General features: G+C 36.3%; 1 protein-coding gene across 1 annotated transcript in view; it reads right to left on the bottom strand.

The window, feature by feature from the left end:
- Positions 1 to 19,162, bottom strand: part of LOC311170242 (EGF-like and EMI domain-containing protein 1) — a gene marked incomplete at both ends in the record, with an annotated part of 629,838 nt that overhangs the window by 4,627 nt on the left and 606,049 nt on the right. Inside the window, 4 exons of the mRNA XM_084232626.1 lie at positions 6,915 to 7,046; positions 9,731 to 9,973; positions 10,270 to 10,392; positions 12,780 to 12,977. Coding sequence (XP_084088752.1) covers positions 6,915 to 7,046; positions 9,731 to 9,973; positions 10,270 to 10,392; positions 12,780 to 12,977 — 696 coding nt within the window. The remainder of the gene's footprint in view (positions 1 to 6,914; positions 7,047 to 9,730; positions 9,974 to 10,269; positions 10,393 to 12,779; positions 12,978 to 19,162) is intronic.

Raw genomic sequence — 19,162 nt, 5'->3', positions numbered from 1 at the left:
ATATTGTCTTGTGGGCCCCAAGATATTTTTGCATTGTCAAAGATTGATGAAGTCAAGCAAACAACTATTTTCTTTGTTTTGCTGGTTTTTAGGGGAATGTTCAGTGTTCTATTTAAAAAAAAATGGAAAAATGTCTGGACCTCATTTTAAGCTTAATGTGAATAAATACAACCGTTGAAATAATTTCAGTAATCATTTTCATTGACATGTTATAATAGGAAAAATATTATAACATAACATTTATATCACCTCTTTTACCACCCACACTATTTCAGATGCTAATATGGAAACTTGTCTTCTTATTTACCTTTGTTTTGCTTTAAAATCTTGTACTACTATAAAGAGAAAAGGAAGAGGAAAGAGAAAAAGGATAAGATAAAGAAACTGGCAACAAATATTGTTTGGAGCAATATTGTTTATTTACAAGTAGTATTTGTATATTTTGCAGCAACTATAGGGGCATTTTTTTAATTTACATGGAAAATGAAAGTAAAGAAATTCAAATAGATTGCACAAAACATCTGGAGTATAACAAGTGATCCATATAGACATATCAGCACTCACATCTGGCACACACACACACACAAAGTATGATATTATATTGCATAGTACAAGGATTTGGTAAATACTTCATAAGCATTGAACAAAACAATTATGCTGGAGAAGAAACATTTAAAAACGAATATGCCCCAAACTATACCATAACTGGTTGATTTGGGAAGAATTGTGAACCATCCCTTCCATGCAAAGTCCATACATTTGTTTTGCCAACAAAAATATTATTATCTTCCCTTTCTGCTGGATAGTGTCACAGTAGCAAATGAGATAGCCAATGTGAAATTTCTTCAAAAGAAATGGAGTTCTAAAATGTGATATTAAAGTTAATAATAAGGGATGACTTTAAAATTACTCAGAGAATTTCTTAAAATGTAAATTTAGATATATCAGTATTTGTTATACATAAAGATATTGGGCTAAAAAATACAACTTAGGGAAAATTAATTTTCAGATCTCTGCTAAGTATTCTTTTTAAAATTTTCCTTTATTGGGCCTCCCTAGTGGCTCAGCGGTTGAGCGCTGGGTTGCAAAGCTCCCTGAGGCCTCTGTGGCGCCAGTTCGATCCCCGGCTGCTCCCCGGCCACTGGAGGAGGGTCCCACATGGCGCGCAGACCTCTCCTGCCACCCGCTGCTCCCCTCAGCAGTGTACTTTGGTCCTTCTGCCTGTTCTGCTCCCCGCTCTGGCTCTGATGAATTCTCTCACCCTCCCGCGCTTCTGACTGTACCCAGTGCTTGTATAAACAAACAAACAAACAAATAAACAAATAAACTAAATAAAAAAATACATGCCTCTTTTAAAAAAAAAATTTTTCCTTTCTTCATTTGTAGAGTATATAGGGAATGATGGGCATCTAAACCAAAGAAATATATAGATTCAATGTAATCCTTATCAAAGCTTCAATGGCATTCTTCAAAGCTATAGAACACACATTACTGAAATTCATATAGAAGCACAAAAGACTGAATATAGCCAAAGTAATCCTGACAAAAAGGGAAAGAACGGTGGTAAAACTAAGTTTTAACCTAAACTATAAAGCTATAATAATCAGAACCAGCATGGCACTGAAACAAAAACAAACACACAAACCAATGGAATAGAATTGAAAGTCCAGAAATAAATCCACACTTATGTGGACAGTTAGTTGATTTATAACAGTGCTGCCAAGAGTATATATTGGAGAATGGAAAGTCCCTTCAATAAATGGAGTTGGGAGAACTGGACAGCTATATAGTTAAGGATGAAACTAGATCTCTATCTCACTTGACAGATAGGTAATATAGATTAATCTGTCTTAAAAACTTGGAGGTGGGCCTAACCTGGTGGCATAGGTGGTTGCGTGCCACACTGTGAAGCTGTCCGCAGCCTTTGCAGTGCCAGTTCGATCCCTGTTGGCTGACGAGGGTCCTACATGGTGCAGCAGACCTCTCCTGTCTTGCCCGCTGCTCCCCTCAGCAGTGTATTTTGTCAGTCTGCCTGTTCTGGTGCCCACTCTGTCTCTGGTGAATCTTCTCACCCTCCCGTACATCTGGCCTGTACCCCCGTTCTTGTATAAATAAATAAATAAATTAAAAAAAAAAACTTGGAGGTAAGACATGAAATTATAAAACACATAGAAGAAGGGGGCCTCCCTTCTTTGGCACAAGGGGCTAAGTCACAGCACTCTGAAGCTATCCACAGCCACTGCAGCACGACTTTGATCCCCAGCCCTCCAGGGAAAAACACACATGGCACAGCAGACCTCTCTTGTCTAACCCACTGTTTCCCTTAGCAGTGTATTTCAGTCAGTCTGCCTGTTCTGTTCCCTACTCTGTCTCTGGTGAATCCTTTCATCCCCCATACCTCTGGCCTGTACCACAGTCCTTGTATGTATAAATACATAAATCTTTGAAAAAAATAAAAATTTAAAACTCATAGAATAAAACGTAGGTAAAACACCATGACATAGACTTCAGCAATGTCTTTGTGGATTTGTCTCTAACAGCAAGAGAATCAAAAGATAATATAAAAAAAAGGGACTATATCAAATTAAAAGCCATCTGCATAGTAGAAGAAACTATCATTAAAACAAGAAGACACCATACTTAATGGGAATATGTATTGCACACCACACATTTGAGAAGGGGCTGATATTCAAAGAACTCATATAATTTAATAAGAAACAAAAAATCTAATTAAAAAATGGGCAGAAAAGCTAAAACAGCACTTCTCTAAAAACTTGTAGATGACCAACAGGCACATGAAAATATGCTTATCGTCATTTATCATCAGGGAAATGCAAATCAAAACCACAATGAGTTACCACCTCATACCTTAACAAACAATTGTTAAAGAGGATATGGAGAAAAAGAAACCCTGGTCACTCCTGGTGAGAATGTAGACTTATTTAGCCCCGGTGAAAAACAGTGCTGAGATTTCTCCATATGTTAAAAGGAGATCTACCTTGTGATCCAACAAATCCACAAACACAAAAACATTAATTCACTATGTTTGTTGCAGCACTATTTACAATAAGCAATCTGTGGAAATAACCTAAATGCCCAAAGACAGATGAGTGCATTAGGAACATGTGGTATATATACACAACTGAATACTACTCAACTACATAAAAATGATGAGTGCTTGCCATTTGTAACAACATGGATAGGACTGGAGGGAATTATGCTAAATGAAATAAGTCTGGAGAGAGACAAATACTGGATTTTGCCACTTAGATGTTGAGTGTAGAAAGACAAGACGAAACAAAATAAAAAAGGCTTAGATAAAACCAAACCAATGACAAACCTTAGAAATCTGAGTTTAGAATTGAGGTTGCCAAAGGGGAACAGGGTGAGGCAAGAGCAAAATAGGGAGGGGACACAATGGACTATGGTAGAAAATTATGGGTGACTTGGTGGTGGGTATGGTTTAGTGATACACACTGAAAGGGGTGATCTATGTCTCTAAACCATATACAGTGTAGTAAATCAATGTGACCTTAATTCAAAAAACATGGATGATGATAACTTTAATTTACAGCAATTTATAGTTATTTGAAGATGTTTTCTTTCATTCTTTACATTAAAGAATTAGTGAATATTTTTGTTCGTTTTTCCTAAATGCCTTGTTTTATTTTCATTTCTCTGTAAATAATGAAATAGAGAAGTGCAAACACAATATAGTCTTCTACTTTCAGAGACAGATTCCCCTTTACAGAGACATGTGAACAATGAAGAAATATTCAAGGTTTCCAAAACCAAAAAGACGGTTACATCATCTTCATTTCATTTATTTATTTATTTGTTTGTTTGTTTGTTTGTTTTTAACAATTATTTATTTATGCATACAAGAACTGGGTTACAGGCCAGAGATGAGGGGGTGAGAGGACCCACCAAAGACAGAGTGGGGAACAGAACAAGCAGACTAACTGAAATACACTACTGAAGGGAGCAGCAGGTGAGACAGGAAAGGTCTGCTGCACCATGTGGGTAGCTCCCTGGCAGACCTGGGATCGCACCCATGCCACAGAAGCTGCGGACAGCCTCACAGCACTGTGCTTAACCCTTGTGTCACCAAGAAGGCCCATCTTCATTTTATCAACAACTTTATTTTCAATATTTGGTATTAATTTTTTTTACTACAGATGTTTAATTTCAATGTATTTGAGCTATGTTTTTAGCTTCATTTCTCATGTTGCCATGAATGGTATCAAGGGTTAAGAGGATGCATATTTACCAGCAAAACACAAAAGCAAAGTGAGTATTTACTCCCTTGTATCATGTAATAAATTTTATTTAATCCTGATTTTATGTAGTTGCATATGTCAAGTTGCAGGTCAATATACCTAAGTGTCTCAGCACCAACACATTTGCTTATTCAGTGGACTGCATGCCTCATGTTTGGAGAAACATAAATAGGACCTGACAATGAGCTCTCAGCCTAGTATAGGAGACAAAATAGGAGCATAGCTAACTCTAATCCAATGCAATGTGTGTGTGTATGTGTGTCTGTGTGGTTTTTTTTTAAAGATTTATTTATTTATTTATACAAGAACTGGGGTATAGGCCACATGCATGGGAGGGTGAGAGGATTCACCAGAGACAGAGTGGGGAACAGAACAGGCAGATCGATGAAATACACTGCTGAGGGGAGCAGTGGGCGAGACAAGAGAGGTCTGCTTCACCATGTGGGATTCTCACCTGCGGCCAGGATGGAACCCACACTGCAGAGGCTGCGGACAGCTTCACAGTGCAGTGCTCAACTTCCTGCGCCACCAGGGAGGCCCCTGTGTGTGTGATTTTAATTCACAAAAAATATAAATAGTACTATTTAAACTGTGGTTATCAAATGAAGCTTTGTTGCAATAAACACCAATGAACAAATATGACAAGTTTTCAAAAAGCAGAGTTGATGATAATGCAAAGCATTAAGTAGTGACTTGTTTAGTTTGCTGGAAATGACAAGCTGGACAAAGTTGTTATTAGCATAAAAATAAAACAGTTTATGAGGGTCACCTGTTTTCAGTAAGAAGTCTACTTTTTTATGGTTAGGAAATGGGACACTGTTAAAGATTTTTGAACAACAGAAACACTTCATAAGAAAAATGTTTGAGGGAGATTCTCAAAACTAACTTACTGAGTTATGTGTTAGTGAAACCATTCCGCTATTCTGACTTGTTTCATATCTACCTCAGAATAGACACAATATTTGTGTCATTTCTTCCCATAAGCAAGGGATTCAAAATAAAATTTGTTCATTTAACTTCCAAGTCAATCACAATGATAAAAAAAAGATTTTTATTTAAAAATTATAAGCTAGGGCCTCCCTGGGGGTTTAAAGGGTTAAGACGCAGCTCTATGAAGTTATCTGCAGGCACTGTATGAGTTTGATTCCAGCCAGGGAAGTGACCCACATGTTGCAGCAGACCTCTCATGTCTTACCCTACTTCCCTCAGCAGTGTATTTCATATTTCAGTACAACTGCCTGTTCTGCTCCCCACTCTGTTTGTGGTGAATCCTCTCACCCACCGCATCTCTGGCCTGTACCCCAGCTCTTGTATGCACAAATAAATAAATCTTTAAAAAAATTACAAGGGCCTCCCTTGTGGCCAAGGGGTTAAGACACAACCTATGAGGCTATCTGCAGTCACTGCAGCACAAGTTCAATCCCCAACCAGGGAGCTACACACATGGCGCAGCAGACCTCTCCCGACTCACCTGCTATTCCCCTCGACAGTGTATTTCAGTCAATCCTCCTCTTCTGTTGCCCACTCTGTCTCTGGTGAATCCTCTCACCACCCCCCACACCTCTGGCCTGTACCACAGTTCTTGTATGCATAAATAAAGAAAAATTTAAAAAAATATAAGATAAATTGAAAAAATCAACAGATAGATGATATATTTTGTTTTTATTATTCAACTTCAATACCTATAATTGCAACTTCATTTAGAATAAAAGGAAAAGTTTTATTAGAGGTACCATTATTTAAATCATTGATGTTTTCTCATGAGAGACATAAAAAGCAAAAAGTGGCACTGACTGTACTAAAATTATTTTTAAAATAAAAAACACCCAATCAAAAAGGAAGCTGCAAAGGGTAAACCAATTCCATTAATTGCATTTTGTAGCAAAAACCTTTCCTTTATTCTTCACTTGGAATAGCTTGCTAGAGCTTAATAATTTGTTCAAATGGAGGGATTTTTATAGGCCTAGAATATTAACATCCTTTAATTAACTTTTACATTCCATGGATAAACAAGAGACATCAAGTTTCCTAGGGAACATAAAATCTTCCCTTCTAATCACATGTTTAGTTTAAAACCTCAGCTCTTCATAACCACTCTTTATGCAAAACAAACAAATTAGTTTCTCACCACCTAAATTGCTTATCTTATTAAAACATTTTGGGGAGAACATACCAGAAGGAAAATTCATCACCAGAAATTTACAGACAAAAGAAGAACTTATACTCTTACCAGTTCTTAAGAGTTACTTACTTTGATTGCAAAGAATTCCACCCAGCCAGAGATAGAGTGGGGAACAGAAAAGGCAGAGGTACTGAAATACACTGCTGAGGGGAGCAGCGGGTGAGACTGGAGAGGTCTGCTGTGCCATGTGGGTAGCTCCCTGGCCAAGGATACAATTTGGGCTGCAGCAGCTGTAGATAGCTTCAAAGTGTTGCATCTTAACCCCTTGCGCCACCAGGGAGGCCCTGTCTTGTAATTTTTTTAAATAATTTTTGTTTTTTAATCTTTGTGGTTGGCTTGGAAGATAAATGAACAAATTTTCTTTTGAATCTCTTGCAATGGGAAGAAATAACACAAATTAACAGACAAAAGAAGAACTTATACTCTTACTAGTTCTTCAGAATATTACTTACTTTCATTGCAAAGAATTCCACCCCAGCCAGCTGGGCAGATGCACCCACTTTTTCCTTCCTGGCACTTTCCTCCATTCATGCAGTCCTCACAGCTTAAACTGCAGTCGTGTCCGAAGGTGTGATCTAAACAGACTGAAATGGGAAGCCCTCTTAGTTGACCATACTGTCTACATCACTGAAAATGGAAAAGACAATCTGAATTTCTCAAAAAGCAATGTTCCTTAAGAGAGTTCCCTAATGAGTCCAACGAAGACAATAGTCAAGAGGTACCTTTTTAAAAACAGGGCATAACTATATTGTTCAAAGTATATTTAGAATATTTAAGAAACTAAAAAAGGAAAAGAAATACTATTGGTTACGGAACTCAAAACTAATCCATGTTTCTGGCCTGTAATACTTTTCCCTCCAGCTTTTTTAAAGCAAAGTTTTAATCCCTCCCATCCTATCCACCCGCCCTTCATTATTTTTATTGAAATTTAATATATATGAAGAAAAGTGAACATATCTCAAGTGTACATTTCATACATTTCACACACTAGTAAGAATACCATGTAAATTCCACCTGGATAAAGAAACAAAATATTACCAGCACCCTCAAACCTCAAAAATGACGTGGTGACTCTTAGTTGTTAATTTCACAAATTAAGCACTTCTATCCCAATTTCTATCCCCAGAGATATTTTATGCATAATTTTGAATTTTACATCATGGAATCCTAAAATATGGACTCTTTGGTATTAAGTTTCTTTGATTCAATGTTTGTGAAACTCACCCACATAGTGAGTACTAGTACTAAACAAATATTAGTTTGTTTTCTGTGGTTGTTCTGAATGTCTAAGTTTACAATAATATGTTTTCCATTCTATTCTTTTTTGTTAAAGATTTATTTATTTGTTTGTTTGTTTCTGTATTTGTTTGTTTGTTTGTTTATACAAGCACTGGGTACAGTCAGAATTGCAGGAGGGTGAGAGAATTCACCAGAGCCAGAGCGGGAAGCAGAACAGGCAGAAGGACCGAAGTACACTGCTGAGGGGAGCAGTGGGCATGGCAGGAGAGGTCTGCGCGTCATGTGGGCCCCTTGCTGGCAGCCAGGGATCGAACTGGCGCTGCAGAGGCTGCGGGGCAGCTTCGCAGCCCAGTGCTCAATCGCTGCGCCACTGGGGAGGCCCTCCATTCTATTATTAATCTAAGTAAGAATGGATGGTAAGAAGTGGTTTTAGTTATTTTTTTTTAAAGATTTATTTATTTATGCATACACGAACTGGAGTACAGGGCAGAGGTGCAGGGGGTGAGAGGATTCACCAGAGAGAGTGGGGAGCAGAACAGGCAGACTGAAATACAGCTGAGGGGAGCAGTGGGTTAGATAGGAGAGGTCTGCTGTATCTTGTGGGTTGCTCCCTGGCCACCTAAGGGTGAAACTCGTGCTACAGTGGCTGGCCATAGCTTGATAGCACTGAAACTTTAACCCCTGCACCACCTGGGAGGCCCTGATTTTAGTTATTTTAAAGATTGTTTAATTTAAAGTTGCAGGCTGTTTCTGGATGGCATCTTTCAGATGTCCCAACTGAAATCTGCCATGTGTACCAAGACCTCTCTCCTTTGAAAGTTCCTAAGAGCCAAGTTCCAACTTCCCATAAACTGCTTCTAACTCCCCATAACCATTTGCTGAAAACTGTGCTTACCTTCATACTCTCAGCAGTTTTCTCTTACATCTTCTGCTTTCTCTGCCTACACAGCCACATGTTTGCAAATTGTATAAGCAGAAGAGAAACTGAGATGGTCTCTCTCACTTGTCTGAGCTTCATTTGTCTCCAGATGTAATCTATTCAAGTTCTGACAGCCTTGGTAAACCTGCACTATTTCTATTCTAACCTTAAGTAGTCATAGTATCAGAAGTTTAAATTTTAAAAAATGAAAGAATTTCTATTCTTATGGAGAGGTGTTTATTGATATTATGATGATGCTTGACCATAGATTAAAAAATATTTTTTGCCATTTTACCCAATGAATTCTACAGCAATCATCATAATTTAGAATGCATCATAAATTCTAAAAACAAAATAAATAGAAAGAAAATTAAAAAACAACTCTGTTTTACAAAGAAAAATGGAAGGCTGGCCTCACATAGTTATTTCAAATGAGGTTATGCCAATTTATTGTGATCAGAAGTGATTTGATGCTTGAGTTCTGTTAAATGGACATATAAGAAAAAGCTTCTTATTCTTTTAAATTTTTTAAATTTATATATTTTTACTCATTTTTCATTTTTGCACAATGTATGCATTTTCATCTTGGTTATATTCCCCATACAATTCCCACCCCCCTTATTTTGACCCTACTCCCTCCTCTCCTCCCCCCATGTGTCTCTGGTTTATAGTTGCTTGTTGATTTTGATTTTTACTTTATTATAATTAGTCTTTTTCCTGGTCTCTTAAAAATTTCTTATGTTTTTAAAGATATTTCCTTAGTCCATTTAAGAATATTGGATAATAGGTTTTTTGCATTTTAAATCTAGACAGAATCAAAATTTTAAGACATTTAAGGTAAATATTAACTATACAATAGCTTTTTCTAGTGAGTTTTTAATAACTAGGAAAACTAAAGTGCCCTGAATTTTCATGCCATTATACTTAAAACATACTTAGCCATAGTAAAAACTCTAAGAAGTAGCTTTGTTCCTACTTCTGTTGCTAACATCATGTTAAAATATTTGATGACATTAGATATTGATAATGACATTATCGATAAGGTAATTTATGTGAATTAATTTAAAATAATGAAAAGACGTATAAAATGAAACAAATTCTTTTACTCACCAAATGTGTGCAATGCAGTCAGTTCTACTTGAATATCTTTTATATCTTCTTCCTCATCTTCATTTTCATAAGTGGGGGACAGAGCGGCAGCACCGTAATTAAGCAGTTGAGGTGGGCTCTTGAATAGGAGACCTGGAAACCTCACAACTTCTAATTGCTCTATTTCTTCCTCTAGTTCATCATCATCTAAAGCTAAGACCGGAAAATGCCTGGATTCACCATGCTGGGTTGAAGAAGGAAAAACTGAGCAAGGATTGATGAGAGAGTTGAACTAGACAGCCAAGGCAGGGGGCAACTGAAAGGCAAAACTCTTTGAGAAGATCATTTCAAAAAGTCTATTGTAAATGAAGGTGAGACGCAGCGAACACAAAGTTGAAGCAGCAGCAGAGAGAACAAAGGGAAAAGGCAGATCTCGGGCTATGAAGAAAGGGAAGGACAGGCTGAGTTAAGGAGTGTGTGTTCTCCATTGCTCCCGAAGAACAAGATGAGGGTTGACGTAGTTTGGAAGAGATACAATAAAATTCTTCACAGTGACTTACAGATGCAAGTTTTTCCATCACTTCCAATTCTGTAGCCTTCTTCACAAGTACAGTCATATGTTCCCACAGAGTTTATACACAGCTGGTCACAGACTCTACTGACAGCCAGGCACTCATCCACATCTAGGAACAATTAAATCTCCGACATTACACACTTTTAGGCATTGAGATAGTAGACCTTATGAACTCATGGACATATTTGACACCTTTAATAATCAGTAATAATGTGTTTCCATATAGAAAGCATGATCCCTGAAAAGTTTCTCAAGTTGTAAATTATTTTTCTTTCACTCATTTCCAAATTCTATCTAATTTGGAAGCAAGATTTTCTGAGGTCTTGTTCCTATGATTTCAATGAAGATTTTAAAACTTAATGCAATCATCTCAAGCTCTATAACCATTTTGTGAAAGGTTCATTTACTCTTGAATTATTAAATATCTACACTAAGCAATTATTCCCTATATAATTTTGTGCAAGGATTATGGGGGAATTTAGAGATGGAAGAACCCTAGGCCTTAATCTCATGTGACTTACCAGTATCCACATCTAAGTCCAGGCTTTGGTCAATGTGTTTGTAAAACTAAGAATTCATTTATAATGTTGAGCTTCTAAGTTTTGCATCAGATTGTGGATGCAGTTTCCACTTGGATATTCCATGACATACATTTATGTCATGCAGTAACACTTGGTTCAATCTGCTTAAGAGTAGATGGCACATAGAATTCTTTTTCTTGTCCTGTTCATTGGAATGTGGTAAATGTAATATACTCTATAGTATTTAGAATATACAGATATCATGATTGTGTTCTTATTTTGTTTTGTTTTGTTATCTACACTGCAAGCTGAAAAGTTTGGCTATACGAAGAAATGACCTGTCATCCTCAATAGAATTCTGGAATTTCTTTCTTTCTTTCTTTTTCTTTTTTTTTTTTTTTTAAGATATTTATTTATTTATTTATACAAGAACCAGGGAATAGGCCAGATGTGCTGGCCTGCTAGTATCAAACCTGTGTTGCAGAGGCTGCGGACATCTTCACAGTACTGTGCTCAACGGCCTGCGCCACCAGGGGAGGCCCTCTTTCTTTCTTTTTTTTTTTTCCAAAGATTTCTTTATTTATACAAGAGCTGGGCTACAGGCCAGAGATGCAGGAGGGTGAGAGGGTTCACCAGATACAGAATGGGAAACAGAATAGGCAGACTGACTGAAATACACTGCTGAGGGGAGCAGCCGGTAAGACAGGAGAGGTCTGCTGCACCATGTGTGTATCTCCCTGGCTGGCTGGGGATTGAACCTGTGCTACAGAGGCTGCAGATTGCTTCACAGCACTGCCCTCAACCTGCTGCGCCACCTGAGAGGCCTGGAATTTGTTTCTTTAAGCAAAGAAACATTATTTCCTCTGTGGCATTAAAAATTTAACTATCACCAAAAGAGGTAATAGTATTTTAGCTTTTAATTTGATTTTAAGAAAAAAAAATAGATAAAATAGTGGATAGTGATGATCACAAGATGAAAAATGAAGTTTAAATATTTAAGGTAAATTTTTAAAAGTGAATTACAGCAATGACCTATATGAGCTTTTCTTATTAATATAAAAATGTGAATTAACTTTATTTACTAAGTTCAAACTCTCCTATGATATGTTTTTAAAAATATATAACCTAGAAATCATCTGAAAGATAAATGAACCAATTTTAACAAATGTTAGTGTATTATAATTCATCTTAAAACTTGCATTAACAGGGTCTCCCCTGGTGGTGCAGCGGTTGAGTGCTGTGCTGCGAAGCTGCCCCACAGCCTCTGCAGCATCGGTTCGATCCCTGGCCACCGGCAAGGGTCCCACATGGTGTGACAGACCTCTCCTGCCACGGCTGCTGCTCCCCTCAGCAGTGTATTTCATCAGGCTGCCTGTTCTGTTCCCCGCTCTGGCTCTGGTGAATCCTCTCACCCTCCCGCGCTTCTGACTGTGCCCAGTGCTTGTATATATAAATAAATAAATCTTAAAAAAAAAAAACTTGCATTAACAATATTGATATCAGATATATAAAAGATATTGAGAGATTTAGACTATGGCTTATGAACTCACAATCCTTTTGCCACTGCTCTCTAATTAAAATGACTTTGAGAAACCAACTTTCTAATTCCAATCAAGTTTACCATCAGTGATTCCTATGGCAATGTACTAAAGCACACCAGAAACTCTCACTTACCTAAACATGTTTAATTAGATAAAAGGAATTACAGACCAATGAATATCATAGTAGTAGCAGTAGTAGTAGTAACAATAATAAGTACTCTATTTGAGTGATTGCCTTGTGTCAACCACTGTGCCTTATAGTTTACACTAATTACTTTCCTTTTTTTAGCCCACTAATCTTATTGTCTTCACTTTACTGATGAAGATCTGAGGCCCAGAGCAGTTAGAGTTGATCAAGTTCATAGATGTAAAAGGTAAAACTACATAGACATCCAAGTCTTTCCGTGTCAAAGCCTTCCCTTTCCCAACCTAACCCTCTGTTTCAGGTGTCCCTCCTCCACTAATGCCCCATTGTGTCAATGATATAATGTTGGGCCTCCGGAATTTACCATCACATCCGCAACCATCAGAACTGATCAGAAAGCCTTCCTGACAACCGCATTCATAGCCTCCTGAATAATTGATACAGAGCTGGGCACAGCAAGCTTCTCCACTCTCACATTCATCAAAGTCTGTAAGGGAAAAAGATATTTCTGTTATTTAATATATAGGAGTTTAACCATGCTATAGAAGCACTAGATAAACTTTACTTCTAAATTAATTGTTTAATAATTTCCTATTTTTCAGAACACATGGTACAAAAACTGGAAATAAGGTAATGATAAAAGAATGAGGCCCACATTTGGGCTTGTACTTCTTGAATGCTTCTTTTATCCTTACCCTTTATTTTAAAGATATGGAAATAATTTCCAAATACATTTAGAAACACAAGAAAGGGGATCTCTATTTTTTCCAGTTTAAGCAGCAATCTGACTGAATAAACAGAAAATTTGGGAAAGAAAAAACAAGCAAAGAAACAATACACTCCACCTAGCTTTAGAAAGAAGGGCCAAAAAAAGTTTAATCTAGTGAATTTTGGGGGAGCCACAAAAAAGAGGCAGTCATGCTCCATATTGTTTGTTCTTCTAGAACTCCAGATGAATGAGCTTTCCCACGAAAATAGAGCTCACGCAAGTGGAAACAAAAAGTGTTAACTACAATTTAAGAGAGCAGACAATCATATTAAATATTATGTTTTAAATTACAGAATATCTCATAACAGTTGTTTGAACTTTTTGATGATGCTTTGACTGGAATGAGTGGGTACCAGGGTTTTTAATTATAATTAGTGACACCATTACCCTGGGATGTCACATTAGATAAACAGTTTCTAAATAATTATTTTGAAGTCTCCTTTAGCAATTTTTATTCTAAAATTATACAGTCCTGAATGAAACCTGGGGAAAATAAAAATGCCCCAGAGGATGACAACATAAACCAAAGAATAATCTATTTGCCCTAGTTTTGAATTGATTGTTTCTAACATAATTGTGTAAGAAGCAGCAGCAGACTCTTTTATCCATTGCTTTCTTTAGGCTAGACACCAGGGATTTGTACAGCCAGCATTTTTGGCTATAGCATTTGGTTCAATCAGCCCCCTCTATTTGCTGAGCTGTTAAGTTTGGTGGTCTGTCAGTGCTAAGTTTACAAAATCCCTTTGCTCCATGACTACATGAGCAGTCACAGATATAAAATGTCAGTGTCTCAATTAACCTTGCAAAGGGTACCACTGTAAGGAAATGCAGACAAGAAAAAAGGAAGGATAGGAAATGCAATCAATCAATTGAGGTGAGGGGTCACCATAAAATATCTAAATGAAGGTCATCTGGACACAAAACTTTCTCCTGTAAAATGTCACAGCAGTGCTACTCATAAAATTCTAGATAACAGTTTTTCCTTTTCTTATAGTAAAATTTCCTTTGTCCTTTGAATTAAATAGCATGACTATAGGGGATAAATTGATCTTTGAAAAAATTAGCTAACTAAAACTTTATTTTGTATATATTTTATTTAATCTCAAGATTTTTAAAAATTCTTCTCAGATACCATTAAGGTCTGCAAACACACCTGGATCCCTCCAAGCCCCTCCCCACCCTGTTGATTCAGCAACTAGAAAAAAGATATAAGTACATACAGAAGCCAGAAAAGGCAAAAATAAATAGGTAAATTAAATACTAAAGATATTTAAACACTAATAAAACAGGGAGACTTCAAGTAGCAAAATGGGCAAAAAGAAATAAAAAACACATGGAAATATGGGATCTCAGGACATACGATATCGCAAAGTGAGAACAACTCTCCAGTATCCAATTATACAAATATGGGATCAAATAGAGAACTCAGAGATGCTATAATAAAGCAACTCAAATAAATAGTAGAAAACTCAGAAAGACAAGTCAAAGTAAACACAGGAAAATGCAGGGGGAAAAAAAAAAGATAATTATATACAAGAACTCAAAAAAGCTAATCAAAGAGATACAGCCAAATTTTAAAAAACTAATGAGCTCGGAAATAAAATCATTGAACAGGAGGTAGAAAATTAAGCTTTAATTAAGAAAATAAATTCAGGATATAAAGAACTCAATAAATAAGAACTATAAAAGTAGAATAGATTAAACACAGGATCGAATCAATGACCTTAAAGACAATAATCCACTAAGGATCCAAGTGGAAGAGCGAAATGAGATCTGAAAGGAAAAAAAAAAAAAAAGATAAATTCAGGAATAACTGAAAATGTTAATAAAGCCCAGAAGGTAAAGAGAGAGAGAAGGGAACAAAGTCTATGCAAGGAAATAATAGAGGAAAATTTCTCACACCTGGGAAGGAGTAAAATATGCACATCGATGATGCTGTAAAGACATCTGGTCACCTAAATGGAACTAGGCCTACACCAAGAAACATTACAGTGAAACTAGCAGGGATTCAAGATAAGAAAAGAATATTGAAGGAGGCTGAGTGGAAAAGCAGGTATCATATAAAGATATTCCCATAGGCATCAGACTTTTCAGTAGAAACTCTACAGGCAAGAAAAGAATAGACTAATGTATTAAAATACTCAAAAACAAAAAACTTCCAAGAATAAACCAAGAATACTATAACCTGCAACATACAATTTCAGATAAAGAGGGAAAAACAAAGGCCTTCCCAGAGGGAGGGGGATATCTTAGTTTGTAAACACTGCCTTACTTACAAGAAATGTTGAAATAAGCACTCCTATCTAAATCAAGATAAAGAAAAACAAAATAAAAATAAAGAAAGAAATAGAAAGAACCAGGAATCTGAATATGGCAATAGCTAATAACCATATATCAATAATCAGGATAAATGTAAATGGACTGAACTCAGCAATCAAAAGGCACAGATTGGGTGGTTGGATCCCAAAACAAAAGCCAATTTTCTGTTGTCTGCAGGGGAGCCATCTAAACTACAGTGACACAAGTAGGCTCAAAGTAAAAGCTTGAAAAACAACCCAAAAATCAAAGGAGACCCCAAATAGGGCAGTAATTGTATCAGATAAAATAAACTTCCACAAAAGGTAAAAAGAGGCAGTGATGGACATTATATAATGAATATGGGATTAATAGATCAGGAAGATATAACGCTTATGAAAATACATGCATCAAATGAACGAACACCGAAATATATTAGACACCTACAAAAATATCTAAACACAGACACCAGGAACAACACAAAATAGTGGTAGGTGATTATAATATTTCACTTCCATCAATGGACAGATCAACCTGCCAAAATATTGGTTAGAAACCATCAGCCTTAAAAGAGGAATTAGATCATAGACTACAGACTTTATATGGGGCTAACCCCAAGAAGTTGAGTACATATTCTTCTCAAGTGCATATGGAACATTCTCCAGGATAGAACACAAAACACTTTTTTTTTTTTTTTTTTGAAAAATCTGGAAAAGGGTCTCCCTGGTGGCACAGCAGTTGAGCGCTGGCCTGCCAAGCTGCCTGCGGCCTCTGCAGCACCAGTTCAACCCCGGGCCGCCTGGCGAGGGTCCCACAAGGTGTGTAGACCTCTCCTGCCTCGCCCGCTGCTCCCCTCAGCAGTGTACTTCATCAGTGGGCCTGCTCTACTCCCCGCTCTGTCTCTGGTGAATTCTCTCACCCTCCCACACTTCTGACTGTACCCAGTGCTTGTATAAATAAATAAATAAATCTTTTTAAAAATTCTGGAAAAAACACATTTATTGACAAAATAAGTGTCAATAAATTCATAAAGATTAAAATAATAGCAAGACTCTTAACTAATTACAGTGGCATTAAATTAGAAAACAATAATAAAAAGAAAGCAGGAAAACCTCTAATATGTGGAGACTGAATAAACTACTGAATGACTAGAGTTAATGAGGAAATAAAACAAGAAATTTAAAAATACCTAGAGGCAAATCATAATGAAGATATAATTTACCAGAACATATGGGATGCAGCAAATGCAGAAGTAAGAGGAAAACTATATATTGAATATATATACAGGCCCATAGCAAGAAATAAGATAAAGCTCAAATAAATAATGTTATGTTTTAAGAACTAGAAAAAGAGGAACAAATGAAACAAAAACCAGTCAAAGGAAGGGAATAATGAAAATTAAAATGGAAATAAATAAAACAGAAGTAAAAAAGATAGTTGAAAGGATCATTGAAAATTAAAGCTGATTCTTAAAAAAAAAAAAAAAAAAAGTGTACACATTTCTAGCTACACTCACTAAAAAAGGGAGAAAACACAAATAAACAGAATCAGAAACAAAAGAGAAGTTACAACAGACACCTCTGAAATATAGTGGATCATAAGAGACTACTGTGAATTTCATTATGCCAACACACTGGAAAATCTGGAAGAAATGGAAAAATTCCCAGAAGCACCCAACTTCCCAACGTTGAATAAGGAAGAAACAGAAAATCTGATTTGATAAATTACAAGAAAGGAAATTGATACAATAATCTAAAGTTTCCGCAAAAAAACAAAAGCCTAGGGCCAGATTGTTTTACTAGTGAGTTCTACTAATCCTTCAAGGAGTAAATAATGCTTTTTATCATCAAACTCTTCCAAAGTATGAAGAAGAAGAAATGCTACCAAGCACATGTTATGAGTCCAACATTACCCTGAAACCAAAAATAGACAATGGCATCAGAGAGTGAGAGAGAGGGAGAGAGAGAGAGAGAGGGAGGAGTAGGGAGAGAGTGAGGGAGGAAGGGAGAGAGAGGAGGAGGGAGGGGGAGGGAAGAAAAGAAGGAAGCAACAGAGCAATATCTCCAATGAACACATGAATGAAAGTCCTCAACACACTTAACAAACTGAATTCGACAATACATTGAAATAATTATACATCATGACCAAGTGACTTTTATTCCAGGGATACAAGTAATGACTTAACATATACTAAACAATGTAATTCACCATATCAACAAAAGGATACAAAAATCATATGATTACATCAACAGAAGAAGAGAAGATATTTAGTAAGATTCAACATCCATGTATGCTAAAATGTCATATTAAAATAGACATAGATGAATATGCCTCAATAAAATAAATACCAAGTATCGCCAAACCCACTGTTAGCATCATACTCAATGGTGACAGACTGAAAGCTATTCCTCTAAGATAAGGATGTCTCCACTCACCACTACTGATCAGCATAGTGTTGGAAGTCCTAGCTAGAGCAATTAGGCAAGAGAATATAAAAGGAATCCAAATCAGTAAGGGAGTAAGCCTCACTATTAAGAAAACACAGTATAATAAATTTGTAGGCTAAAGAATCAAAATACAAATGCCCACTGCAAATCTACATACAAGTAATGAGTGACAAGAAAACAATCCCAATTAAAACAGCATCAAAAAGTATTAACAACCTAGCAACAAACTTAATAAAAGAGGTAAAAAACACATTTGTGACAATGATAATAAATTGCTAATAGAAATAGGAGAAACAAGGAAATGGAAGATATTACATGCTCATGGACTGGAAGAATTAATATTGTTATAATGTTTCCATCTTACCCAAAGAAATATATTCAGGGCAATGCCTATAGATGATTCAATGGACTTTTTCAATGAATTAGAGGAAACATTATTGAAATTTATATGGAGCCACAAATGTCGGTGAATGGCCAAAGCAATCTTGACAAAAAAGGGCTAGAAGTATTGCACTCTCAGACTTCAAACTATGCTACAAGCTATAGTAACAAAAAGAGCTTAGTATTGGAAGAAAAATAGACAGACATCCCAATGGAACAGAACTGAGAGCCCAGAAATAAACCCGCATTCATATGGACAGCAGTATATGACAAAGGAACCAAGAGTATACATTGAAGTACAGAAATTTCTTCAATAAATGTTGTTAGAAAAACTTTGCCACCATATACAGAGAATTGAATCTAGACCACATTATTACACCATCTGCAAAAGTTAAAATGAATTAGACACTTAGATGTAAGATCCAAAACCATAGGATACACAGAAGAAACCACAGATTAATCACTATGACATAGACTTCATATATGCCTTTGGGGACTCAACTTCAGTGGTGAAAAAAACATGCAAAAGGAAACAAATGGGGCTACAGCAAACTAAAAAGCCTCTGTATAATGAAAGAAACTATCATGACAATAAAAATACACCCTACTGAGTAGAAGGAAATATTTGCACGTCATACATCTGAGAAGTGGCTAATAACCAAGACAAAGAAAGAAGTCATACACTGAGCAAAATTGAAAACAAGGAACCCAATTAAAAAAAAAAAAAAAGTGCACAAGAGCTAAATAGAAACATTTCCAAAGAAGGAATATAGACGGCAG

This window comes from Talpa europaea (assembly GCF_964194135.1).
Source record: "Talpa europaea genome assembly, chromosome: 4".
NCBI classification, from domain to species: Eukaryota; Metazoa; Chordata; class Mammalia; order Eulipotyphla; family Talpidae; genus Talpa; species Talpa europaea.
This window is presented reverse-complemented; position numbering and strand designations above follow the sequence as displayed.